We start from the raw sequence: 12,884 nt of genomic DNA, 5'->3' as shown, positions 1-12,884 counted from the left end.
TTTCTGGTGGTCAGCAAAATTAGAGGAAGGTGGAAAACATTAATTAATTAGACTGAGCAAAAGACGTGATTACAGAATTCGACAGAATTATTAAGTTACATTGCCAGCTAAAACACTCAATAGCATTTGGACAGCGCAGAACAGGGCAAAGGGTTAAAGGGAACCAGGTGACTGATTTAACATGATCATACTTCAATATGTGTTTATACATTATGGATGTGCTTCTGAGCATTGTTTTGGAAGATTTTCGGAGACTCTAAATCTATACCTAAAAAATTCCATTACCACACCAACACAGCGAAGTTCAGACATTTGCCTTCTCTCACAAGTTGTGGTTAACATTCACTGAAGGCTATGAGCATTATCAATGGTCTGGAAAGACACACTGATGCCATTTATCTTTTGGTGTAAATCTGTATTTGCTCAAACCGTTGTGTCTGATGGTTGTTTTTGACTATGACTCAGTTTCATGGCAGATGTGTGCTGAAGTTCTATTTTTTATTTATTTATTTATGTTTTTGGTAAGCTTACCACACAGGTTCAATTGACAGGATAGAGAGAGGCTAATAAAGTGTGCACAGTAACAACTGGGCCAAACTAAATATAACAATAATAATGCGAACATGAACTTGCAAGTAAGCCATTTAAGTCTTTATTAATTTATGTGCAGCTATTACAGCAGAAGGTTAACACAGTCTTCATACAAACATTTAGTAAATTTTGCCTGATGAAGTAATAGTATAATTACATTTTTATTAGTATATTATTATAAATGTATAATTTCTGTTATAATTTATTATTAGGCATTTGGAATCTATATAAATACCTATTTCTTAATTTCAGAAAATTTGTACTTATCTGAAGTGTAAAGATTTAGAAATTGGTAATTAATATGGTTATTTTGGGGAAGACAATACAAATAAAAAATATAGCCTTCCTGCAACATGCAAAACAGACAGTACCAGTCAGGACACTGCTTTATCCTTTAAAATACATTTATGCTGTATGTTTACTTGATAAGACAGACAATCACTGTAGATACAAGATACTGACACCTTTAGATGTGCATCTTGTTGCAAATGTGTATTAATACAGCAGCATTACACATGATATTGTGTGGGTCTGTGGCTCTCTGTCTCACAGGTAGCACAGTCTGTCCTCCTCGACCTCTACCAAAGACCTGGGACAAATATATAAGAAAAAAAACAAAAAAGAATAGCACTGCAGGTCTTTAAGCCCCAAGACAAAGCGTAATCATTTAACGATTTAAAATACTGACTCAAGTCCCAAGATGCATTTGTTTACAGTTTTGCTTAATTAGATTCATGACAGTCATGAATTCTTGAAAAGTCAAGAACTCAAAATTGCTTTCTAATATAAATTCTATACAGTGTGTGCTGTGTAACACTTAATACAGGCATGGTTTTAAAACAATGACTTTCTGACATGTAGACATGTTTTTGGACAAACTGCTTATAGGATTTAGGGTAAACCTGGAAGGAGAGATTTTAAGCTTTATGAAAGGGTCTATATAGTATGTGTCCACCTCTTATTGATAAATTTAAACTATGGACATCAAAAACTGCAGTTGGCTAAAAGAGAATAGGAAATAAACTCTGCCTGGTGAGCACTTATGCAGTGAATTTAAGAGCAGAGCTGCTTTTGCTTTTTAAGGTAAGCTGTGACATTAACAGTCTGACAAGGCCAAGTTTGCCTCTCGCCTATTTTAATGAGCCATTGTGTGCAAATGTGGAGATAGACCACGTGCGTCACAGTGCATACCAACAGGTGACAAATAACAATGCAGTGGAAGCACGCGCCTTCAAGGATACAGGAAATAGCTTCATGGTTTCTACGACTGCAGCCGGATGCGTTTCCTCCAACCAAGTTCTTCCTTGTAAATGAGGCTGCTATTCTTAGGGATGTCTTCATCCAAACAAGTGTGATTTCAGGTGTGATGCCACCCGATGACCTCATCCTTGCTATTTTCCCCTCTCTTCCCCTCTCTCTTCTGGGACTCACGGGATATGAAACTCAGCCGGAACCGGATGTTTTTACATAATTAACATCAGCAAGTATTTGTCTACTGCTGATTGCTTTTTAAGATGATGAACTTCTCTGTAAGGACTTAACTAAATCTACACTATACACTAATTAAATCTAATAAACTATTAAGTTTTTGCACTAGCACTGGTATGAACTTTACCTGTAGGCTTCAATTTCGATGTCCAGTGCCATTTTTTCACTGAGCAGCTCCTTGTAGTCTTCCATCTGTTCATTCATCTGTGCTTGTAAGTCAGCCTCCTCTTTCTCCAGCTGGCAGATGCAGGCCTAAACACACAGAATGTGTTAGTGAAATGGGGTCGTGCCCTTCTACAGCTCTGCTGTATGGAATTTTTCAGGATAATCATCAGTGTTTTACTTCCAGCTCCTCTATCTGCAGCAGATGAGCCTCTTTTTTCGCTTCAATCTTTGCCTCCAGTTCTTCGCCACATGCTTCCATCTCAGCAAGCTCCTTTCGCAGCTTAGCAATCTAGAATCACATGTGGTGCAAACAGTTTAACTTTTGCAGTGCGGTGTGCAGCACGTGTTAACACACAAAAGTCTGACTCTATAGAGTGTCGACATATTTCGCTTTGAGAGTTTGTCTATCAACATTAAATGTCTAGGCTGCTATTACACAGTACGCATGTGCATATGAGGACTGTCAGAATGTCAGGTTGCTTTTGTTCCTTACAACAAACAGAATGCAAAGAGCTATATGGCCCACCTCGAGGCAGTCTAATGCTGTGAATAATTACTGTAATCAGGTAAGCTAAACAATCAGCTGGCAGAGATGGATGGAAAAAAATGGCTCTGTTTCTCTTTGAGGTAGATCACAGGAGCCTCCAAGCAGCGTTATTAACTGCTGATGAGCCATACGACAGAGGTGGTCGCTGTGTTTCTCAGAGATTGATTGGTGAGGTGATTGGTGTCTTTTGTCGATGGAAGACATCAGTGAAGCCTCCCTTATTACACAAAGACCAAGCAGAATAGGGGAACCCGTTTCACCAGAAGAAGCAGGTTGTTTAGCCATATTGCTTGTTAGGAAGAAATCTAGGTGTGTGTGTGTGTGTGTGTGTGTGTGTATGTGTGTGTGTGTGTGTGTGTGTGTGTGTGTGTGTGTGTGTGTGTGTGTGTGTGTGTGTCTCTCAGAAAGAGTGCGCAAGAAAGTGACGGAGAGGAAACATGGATGCAAGTTGGATCTAAAAGAAATTGGACAGCAGGGTTGAATCAGAGAGCAAGTAAAGTGAGTGATTTCAGTAGTGGAGGGAATCAAGCAGGACAGGGTGAGGCAGGCTGTCCATCAATGCTGGACAGCATGCAGCAGATTAAGGAAGAGCACATGATGTCATGAAAGCAGGCAGAGTGGGTTATTTTCTGTTTATTTTCAGAGTGGGCTATGACTACAACCAACATAATTAGAACCAAACCACTGTGTTTGTTATTGCGAATGAAAAGGTGTCAGCTGTGACCAACTGATGATTTCCCTGTCCTCTTAAATGTAAACTGAGAGCAGTGAATGGTTCTTTATCATGACCTACCCAAGTTTAAAATGCTTCTTGTGCTTCTCCCTATATACTATTTTACCTAAGGACTAATGTGCTGTGAGTGTGTCTTCAGGAAAAGATATTTACTAATAAAACCTAAATAAAATCTCGAGTGAGAAATAACTGTTGACAGGTGAGGTATCATTATTACTGGGCTTTGTTATTACTGCTACCTTCTCCTGAGACTCAGTTGGAATGTGTGTAGTTTATAAAGTATAAAGGGGGAAGAGATGGCTGGCTGTGAAATGTGATAACTTTGGGAGACAGATAAACACTGGTATGGAGACGCTGCAGCACTCACATCTCCCAGTGTTATCACTCAGTGTAAACATTCCGGTCACAAGAACACGCACGCTTTATTCCCTGGTGTTCCTGTTCAGTCCTCTGACCTCTACTAACTTCTAAGCACTCGTTCAGATCATTAGAGCAGAAACATTGAAGGGTTTTCAACACTAAACTGGCAAAAACCGCCATGAGTTTGAAATCAAGGGAAATCACGAGGGATCAAAACGTTCAGAGCAGGCTCAAGTGAAGCACTGAGGTAGTGTCACTCACCAGTTCTTTCAGACCATTCATGGCTATCACCTCAGAATTATCCTTAACTTTCCTTCCAGAAGGTTTTTCCAAGTTCCTCCTCTTCTTTTCTCCTCTGGCAATTGCAGCAAACTTAAACTATTAACACAAGAAAAGCATACAGCATCAGTCATGGCTAAACACCCCGATCATCTTGCTGCACAAAGTGTCCCTGGTATATACATGGTCTAGGCTGTGAGCATGACTGATTAGCCCCGATGTACATTACCTCATACTTGTTCCCAATTAATACAAGCATAAATAAGAGTGAAAGAAAAGCAAATGAGAGGCCATCACGTAAGCTAACATGATGAGCCAAAATCAGCTGGTAATTATCATTAGTTCAAGACCGAATCATGATCAATTGTGACAGAGACAATTGGCCCCATTCGAGTAGTAATGAGGCCCAGGCTCAAAGATGGGCCCTGGATCCAGGTGCTACAGGGCAAAAGAAAAGGAGACAAAACGTACAAAGGGGAACAAGAACAGAGAGACAACAGAGTTTAGCATGAAAGGAAAACCCTCTCTCTCATGTCTTTGAAAATCCCTCCAATACACACACACACATTCACAAACACTGAATGTGACTCTGGAGACTCCTGAAGCCAACTTCCTGGTGCAACAGATCTCTTACCTCTTACCAAACTGCCAAAGAGCCTGGGAAGGAGGCCAGGACACTGATTACTGGCCATGACCCAGTGTAGAGCCACCATTCTAGGGGCAGGCAGGGTCAAATTGAAATGGTGCTAGAGGATGACCTCTGAAGAGAACTCTGTTCTTATAAACCACTGAACACACAATAATGGTCTGTGCTGGAGAAAAAAAACAACAACAACGTAGTGGACAGATCTTCTCCAGAGTGAGTAAAGTAAGAAAGAAAACAAATATGCTTCTCCAACACAGTTGGAAGAACTGCAGCAAAAAATTTTTAATAATGTAGCACTGAGTTATTGATAAAAAAGCTAGCTAAAGCTTCAGTGTAATTATATAGAAACAAGGAGCAGAAATTAAAATGTTTTTCAAAACAAACAGATCATTCAGCCATAATTTTTGTTCACATATAAATTGCTTTCATCCAAAAGATAATCTGCCCAATCTATGACTTTTTTTTCACTGAGGAATTACTAAGGCAGATAAGAAAAATCACATATTACATAGTTGGACCAATTCACAATTATGCAATAGACTTTTCGACAATGAGCTTTAGGCCTTGAACAAACAGTTGAAGAAAGACATGAAGACTACACCATACACAAAGTGTATTCTTTTGTTTGTTTTGGCACAGAATAAATCTTTCCTAGTCTGTATGAACTGACCATGCCTACACAATTGCATGTTTAAAAGGTTTAGTGTCAGGTTAAAACAGACTCCAAATATATCCATAATGTACCTGTAGGCTTTCAGCCAGCTGGTGATAGTGGTCCTTGACAACCGTGATGGCTGGAGTGAGGTCGATGGAGGGGAATTGCAGAGACACGGTTGGAGCATCCTGATCGTCAGCAGTAGGCTCACACAGACTCTCAATCCTCTGTAAACCAGCACACCATTAAGATATCACACGTCTGAACATAATAATAATAATAAAAATATGCTGCAGAGTAATTAATTTATACTATATATATATATATATATATATATATATATATACAGTATATATAAACAGTATATATATGAAATGGAAATGCCAGTGCTTATGTATTAGATGAGTCAATGAACTGCAAGCATGGCTGTAAGGAAGTGTGTTAAACTTTAAATAAATGAAGACATATAGATAATGATTGTCCTCAACACCCATCCCTGAAAGAAGGAATTTGGTGGTATATCACCTCCTGGAGGAAGAGAAGTGCAGGAAGAGAACAACAAATGAGAGAGAGATTGAGGGAATGAAAGAATGAGAATAAGGTTCGCCTAGAAAATAATTGTAGAAAACAAGGCTGAGATAGAGAGAACAAAAAAGAAACACAAGGACAGAGACTTTAAAGAGAGAGAGGAGCGTTCATTCAAAGTGTCTGTTGTTTTGTGGACCAAAGCTCTATCATCTGTGACATCTAACTCTCTGTGGCCATGTCGTGGCTGTTATTTGCCATCCTTCACTACTTTTCATGTCAAAGTTTAATGGAGTGTGCTAACAACTGATGAGAGTGTGTACTTACAGTACCACAGCACCCTTTCTCTCAGCATCACTGGTTTTCTGTGTGTCTAATGGGCCATCTTACATATACTATATGCTACAATACCATGTAGTCTATAGGCTACAATACCATATAATTATGCCTTGGCTTAATTTATCCTCACTAGTTTAAACAACATACGAATATAAATTACACAAAATAATAAAAAAAATATATATATATATTTTTTTTAACTATCATGTCCGTATTGCTAAAATCAAAGAATGGTTACAAATGTTACTTTAAATGTTTTGACATTTATATGTTGTGAACATTTCTGACATATCCCAAAAGACTTCATTTAAAGTCCACGGTAAAAATGTGGGTGAATATTTATGCATGACATAGTGGTAAAACCATGTTTTCTTGCTTACCACCTCTGCTGCAGAGGAGATTTACAGTACCAGCTTCAAAAGTCACTAGTTTACAGCACCTCCAATTAGAGCCGTTATCAAGGCTTTACAGAGCATATGTAGGAGACACATCTCAATATCAACTGTTCAAATGCGACCATGGAATTACAAGGTGTGTGCAAACTTTTGACAGTTAGTGTATGTGTGTGGACCACTTAAGTAGTGTCTGCACAAATATATACATGCTGCAGCTGCCTTGTGATGGGCTGATGGAATAACTGCATTATTTTACTGTACATGTATTGCTCCTGTTAAACTGACTGTTACTGGTCTAACATCCAATGATGATTCTAAACTGAATTTTCCGAATCACAAACAGGCTCACCAGTAAAACTAACGCTACTGCACTGACAATTCCAATTGATAGCTGTGTTTAAAGAAGCACAGCATGGAAATTCTCAGGGTATGGTTGTGTTCAGTGTTTTCTTACCAACTCATGCTGGTTCTCCATGGCAGCTAACTGCTCCTCATAGATTGCCACTTGTTCTCTGAGTGCCAAGCAGTCAGCGGTCACTGTATCCACCTCCTGCAGGGGGCAGCACATATAACCAAACTACATTCATCATAGCCAGTTTAGAAAGAGCGCCTTAGCATCATTAATAGTGCTCAACCCACATAATAAGCTGTGTCTTATCTAGTGTATTTTACTATACTGTTTAGCGTAATAGCATGTGATTTTGGAGTACCATTTGGAGCAGTGGGTTGAAACTCATATTACTGCCTCACCAACCACTTGTACACATATAGCAATGTATGGCGCAGTCATTGCGAGACAACACCATTCCGCTTTAATTGGCCAAAAACTCTGAATAAATGCATTTGCAGGTCAATGTGCCAGTGTGGCACATTCTTTTTATTTTCTGTGGCTATATTTTACTTTGTTTTTTAACGACATTTTAGTTAGTTATTTCTTTGTTTAATACAGTCTATTACATAGACAGCCTATAAAGAATTTAACTTATAGCACCGCAGACATTTAAGAAAATGTTATTTCAAAGATGATATACTGTGCTTTTTAGATTTGGATGTTATGCAGGCAACAAAACCTTTAACATGATTTAACTATTTAGAGAAAAGTCTGTCATCTCTGTTTTGACCCATTTCCCTTTGAGTCCAATATGTCTTTCGCAATCTATTTCTGTGTTTTATAACAGCTGTTTTTCTCAGACATTCTCAATTCAGACTTCAGTCCAGCCAAGCAGCATACAGCATCTGGCAGTGAGAGATGAGAGCCTGCATGAATGAATTATAAACTGTTGTAGAAGCTTTCCCACATCTGTTCTTTTATTGGAAGAGACATGTGTGGAGTGAAGAGATGTTCGATGAACACAGCGGCTCATGTTTCGGCATGGCCGCTAGCCCAGAGCCAGCATGGGACTGCTAATCAACGCTCTCTGGAACAGATTTATGCTGTTTGGGCCCTCTCTCTCTCTGAATTATTCTCTTCTCAAAGGCAGGGCGATGTCGCCACACACAGATCTGGATGTAGAGGCTGCCATCTACTGGAGAACATCATAAAGCAACATAGAAGGCCTGTTAAAGCTGCTCTCACAAACTGGACTAATGTCCAGTAACTTATGACTACAAATGATTAGATACTACATTTGGCTGCTATTTTAACTTGCTGGCTGATCTAAACGCAGACTATAATTGGTTATAGCTACTATAAATGCATAATTAAATATTGGCATGGTTTGGAAAGAGAAAAATCAATGCCCTAAAACATTTTACTCAATAATAACAATAACAATTATAATAATAATAATAATAAACTAAAGTTTGCTAAAACCTCCATCCTGAAACTCTGTGATGTGTTAATTTGGTGTTGTTGTTTCATGACATCTGTAAGAGGTTATATTAGTGTACTATGTCTATGTAACCTTGTTCTTGTAGCAACAATTTTGTTTCTTAAGAGAAGAAATGAAGAAAAAAATATTGGTAAGTGCACTGTTCAGCTCCGTAGGCCTTTAATGCATTACCACTGCAACATCCTTGTGCTCCAGTTGGAGGAGAGTCCGTTGCTCCACAGCCTCGTCATACTTTATTTTTATATGATGCAGGTCTTTCGTCAGCTCCTCTGTGCGGCACAAAATCTCATCCTAAAAAAAAAAAGGGAAGAGCATATCATATAAGGCCTAGCATTGAACCTTGTTATTTCAACATGTGTTTTTAAATTGTTTCTTCACTGCACTTATTACATTAAAAATTTATGACCATTTGCATGCTTCCAAAAATGCTAAAGTAAGTTAACGTAACGTGATGCACAATACTTTGTCTATACAGGCAATATTACAGTATGCATATTTTCCCTGGCCCATTTTGTATTTTAAACGAAAATGAACTGTGAAAGTCCACTAATTTAATGTGTTAATGACATATATTTGGTATGTGTAGTGATAATACTGTATGTTTAAAGACCTTTTCTTTGTGCAGTCTCTCAATTGCAGCCTCCAGGCTGGATTCTGTAGGGCAGTCAAGACTGATAGAGCTGGAGGGGCCTGGTCTGGATGCCAATCTCTCTTCCATTTCAATAATCTGAGCCTCCAAAGACTCATTTTCTTCTTCCAGACATCGCACCTAATATACACAGACAATATGAAGCTGTGGAGTCTGGCAGTAAACTTCTGTCATAGTGATGTGGTCAGAGGCCTAGGTTAATCACTTCCCACTGCAATCAACCATACCAATTAGTACTGTATTCAATTCAAGATTCAAGATTCAAATAACTTTATTAATCCCAGAGGGAAATTGCTTATGCTCGGTTACAGGTACAGGTATTAAAGTAATGGTATGCATGGAAGCTCATTGGGTTCACAGAAAGAAGCAATCACTTTTACAAATACCCAACACTATTTTTGTGCTAAATAGGACAGTGGTTGTGCTATGTGGAAAGCAGTTTTAAAGAATGTGGCTAGTTATTCTGTACGCAGACACAAATGCTGCCACTCCCAATCTTACCATGTTGATAAGGACTGCCAAGCGATCATTGAGAGCGGCGATTAATGAGCGCTCCTGGGAAAAACGCATCAGAACCTCTCTGTTTAACACCCGAGCTGCACAGAAATCCAGGTCAGGCCAGTCGATCATGGAAACTCCACCCCTACCGAACACACTTTAGTCTTTCTCATGTTCGACTTGAAATTGCAGCCAAACAAAAGGACATGCAAGGAAATGTGTACAATGCAAAAAGCTATTCCAGTAATCATGCAGCTCAGTGACTAGTGTGCCTACCAGGCAAATGGATGAAAAGATAATTTAATGAGTCCAAACCACTTTGTCTTTATTCTACTTAGTGAATGAAGTCAGTCTGGATGGCTAAAACGCTAAGAGTTCACTGTTCTGTATTCGGCAAAATAATGGAAAGGGAGAGCTTCCCATTGCAAATCACTAAACTCTTCTTATTTTCTGTTAAGTACAAGTTCATATACACTCATCATGACCATAATTGTCAATACAGGGATTTCAGTGATTTTTATTAGAATACTGGTATTACTCAATAAAAAATGTTCTATTAAGTAAATTCAAGGTACATCAGATTTGAACTTTGCCTTTTTTTACTGCTTATTGCTGCCTCTTATTTTGTTTTACTGTGTACCCTTTTTTGCTGATTCCTGTAAAAGCCAATGACAAACTCAACCCCCCCCCAATTTTTTTTTTCCTGATATCAACACAGGGTCACAATTTTACATAGGGGGTAGAATTAGAGAAAAATGATAGTAAATTTACACACGTCAGAACTGTCTCTTTCTGCAGATTCCAAGATAGGTAAAAAAAAAATGATGCATTCAAGCCCAACTAATGTCTGGAAGAGTAAAGGTGAGGCATTAAAGCCAAAGAACACTGTACTGTTAAGCATGTTGATGGTAGTATCATGCTTTGGAGATGCTCCATACAATTAAATCATCAGCTGTTTTGTTTTTTGTTTTTAATGGAAAATTAAATGTTCCAACAGAACAATTACCCAAATATACGGTACATCAATTGGCATACATTGGTTGTGAAGTGGATGAAGCAGACTTAAATTACATAGCGAAATTATAGCATATCCGTGCCAGAAAACCAAAAGGTTTGATTGAAGCCTGCAAGAAGGGTAGTCAAATATCCAACCAAAAATGTGCCTGAAGCTTGTTGATGGCCACCAGAAGCTACTGAAAGAGAAGCTTGATAAAAGACATTCGGCCAAATATTAATATATTATTCGGTGTGCTGTATAAATGTTTAATCTCAAAAATCCCCACATAAATTAAAACTTGCGCACTAAATGCTAGCAGTTTTTTATTTAAGTTTTTATTGTAAGTTTTAATGATTTTTTTATTGATATCTGTTGTATAATAATTATGTCCCAGAAATTAAAAGTTTTTTTTTTTTTTTTTAATCATTAAGCACTGACCGCCAATAGCATTCATATCCATGCTGAGTGTGTAAACTTCCAACTGCAGAATTTTATAACATTTTTTATAACATGTTATTCTGATCACTTATTTTAGGGGTGCTCAAACATTTTCACCCAAGAACCCCTGTTTAAACATGTTTTGTTTTTCATAAACCTTATTTAAATTTGTACCACAATAGCATGACTGTTTTTTTTCCATAAAGACCTGGCCTTAACCCTTTATGTTTAAATGAGCAGTAAATAGCTACAATAGTTATATTATAAATTTAACAATGTTCTAAAGGTGGACTACGATTTCCAACACTTCAACAAAAAAAAAGAAAAAAAAAAATCACTCTCTCGAAGAGTCCTGAACCCTCCCTTATCCCCTACAGTACCTTTTATAACAGTTGTATAACAGTTGTATGGCATTAACATAATTGAAGCCTCTTTTCTACCTTTCTATTCCTCTTTAAAATGATTGCCAAAATGCCATATTACAAAATCCATGTCTTCAAATGTACAGTACCAGTCAAAATTGGACATGAGAATCTTTGTTTTCAAAACTATAAAATACATATGGCATTAGGTAATTAAGCAACAACAAGAACAGTCACTTGTTATTTGAAGACACAAAGATCAGGTGTCCTGGAATAGTTTTTTGCAAGAAAAGTGTTTTTAAGTGAATTTTCCAAACCCATCAAGCATCACGTTGAAAAAGTGGCTCATTAGGACCATCCCAGAAAAAAAAATAAAATCCTTACCTTTACTGCAAAGAAGTTAATTCAGATTTACAGTTTACACAACTTCAGATTAGAGGCATTATGAAGGCAGTGGGAGCATAAGTAGTAGACAGATCTCAAGATCAACTGTTCAAAGCAAATTATTGCACATTTAGGATGCCCTCAGCATTGTACAACGCAGAAAAAAGTAACAATCAGGAAAGATTATAAAATTAGAAGGTGTGTCCAAACTTTTGCCTGGTAGTGTATTTGAGGAGCTGTGAACTATTGTGGCATGTCAGCCTGACCTGGCAGATGAAGAGAGGGTTTGGGTTCCACAGCGCTGGCTGGGCCATATGGCTGTCCTCTGGTACTCCTCTTCAAACAATTTGCGATACGAGGACACTCTCAGCATGGCCATGGCTGCTCCAAAGCTACACAACAGCTGGGCAAAGTGGTGCCCACTGCATCAGCCTAAAGACTTTATACACTGCTGGGTTGAGAATGTCACACACACATGAGGGTTCTCCCATCAAGTCTTGAACAGGCTAATTATAGGAATGGTATCAGAAGCTAAATGTTTCACATAGGAGACACATCCCCACCATGGCAACAACGTTAAAATCCATTGTTAACTGTAATAGGATGCATGTACCAAAGAGGCCACAGAGACCTAGCTTTAAACTTCATAAGTTCAACATGCTTGGAGTAGGCTATAGCAGAATGTCCTGCACAGGTAGTGGCAACTACCTGTTTTTTAATTGCCTATGCAAAATGCAAGTGTATCCTTAATAGTCCCTAGAAAGATTTGCCGCAAAGCAAACAACAACCCTGTATCTCCCCCAAAGCTCTAATAGACACCCTCAAACTCAAGCAGGGGAAATGGTATCAAGATCCACGGTTCAGCAAATTCTCCTTTGAGGTGGTCTACATGGACATCGCCCTAGAATTTCGAGCAAAACTGTATATACAATATAAAGCTACACAGATGAAAGAAAAAGGAAAAACATATATTTATATAAGTTAATAATCAACCCCAAAAC

At 38.2% G+C, this 12,884-nt stretch overlaps 1 protein-coding gene across 1 annotated transcript; it reads right to left on the bottom strand.

Moving 5' to 3' along the window:
• Positions 1 to 648: 648 nt before the first annotated feature.
• Positions 649 to 12,283, bottom strand: vimr2 (vimentin-related 2). The gene is made up of 10 exons (XM_053505569.1): positions 12,150 to 12,283; positions 9,706 to 9,847; positions 9,166 to 9,324; positions 8,727 to 8,846; positions 7,178 to 7,273; positions 5,554 to 5,691; positions 4,146 to 4,262; positions 2,423 to 2,533; positions 2,207 to 2,331; positions 649 to 1,180 (listed from the first exon to the last, which is right to left on the bottom strand). The coding sequence occupies exons 1-10, from the start codon at positions 12,260 to 12,262 to the stop codon at positions 1,138 to 1,140; spliced, it is 1,164 nt and encodes a 387-aa protein (XP_053361544.1). The 5' UTR covers positions 12,263 to 12,283; the 3' UTR covers positions 649 to 1,137.
• Between the last annotated feature and the right edge of the window lie 601 nt (positions 12,284 to 12,884).

The sequence above is a fragment of the Clarias gariepinus genome, chromosome 10, assembly GCF_024256425.1.
Source record: "Clarias gariepinus isolate MV-2021 ecotype Netherlands chromosome 10, CGAR_prim_01v2, whole genome shotgun sequence".
NCBI classification, from domain to species: domain Eukaryota; kingdom Metazoa; phylum Chordata; class Actinopteri; order Siluriformes; family Clariidae; genus Clarias; species Clarias gariepinus.
The sequence above is the reverse complement of the archived record's forward strand: the minus strand, read 5'-3'. Positions and strand labels throughout refer to the sequence as shown.

Bases quoted from the DNA above. Each gene is read 5' to 3' on its own strand.
- vimr2 (XM_053505569.1), bottom strand. From the start codon at position 12,262: ATGGCCATGCTGAGAGTGTCCTCGTATCGCAAATTGTTTGAAGAGGAG. The intron at 7,274-8,726 runs GTAATGCATTAA...TGCCCCCTGCAG, and splicing joins AGCACAAGGATGTTGCAGTG to GAGGTGGATACAGTGACCGC. The intron at 5,692-7,177 runs GTAAGAAAACAC...GCTGGTTTACAG, and splicing joins TGGAGAACCAGCATGAGTTG to AGGATTGAGAGTCTGTGTGA.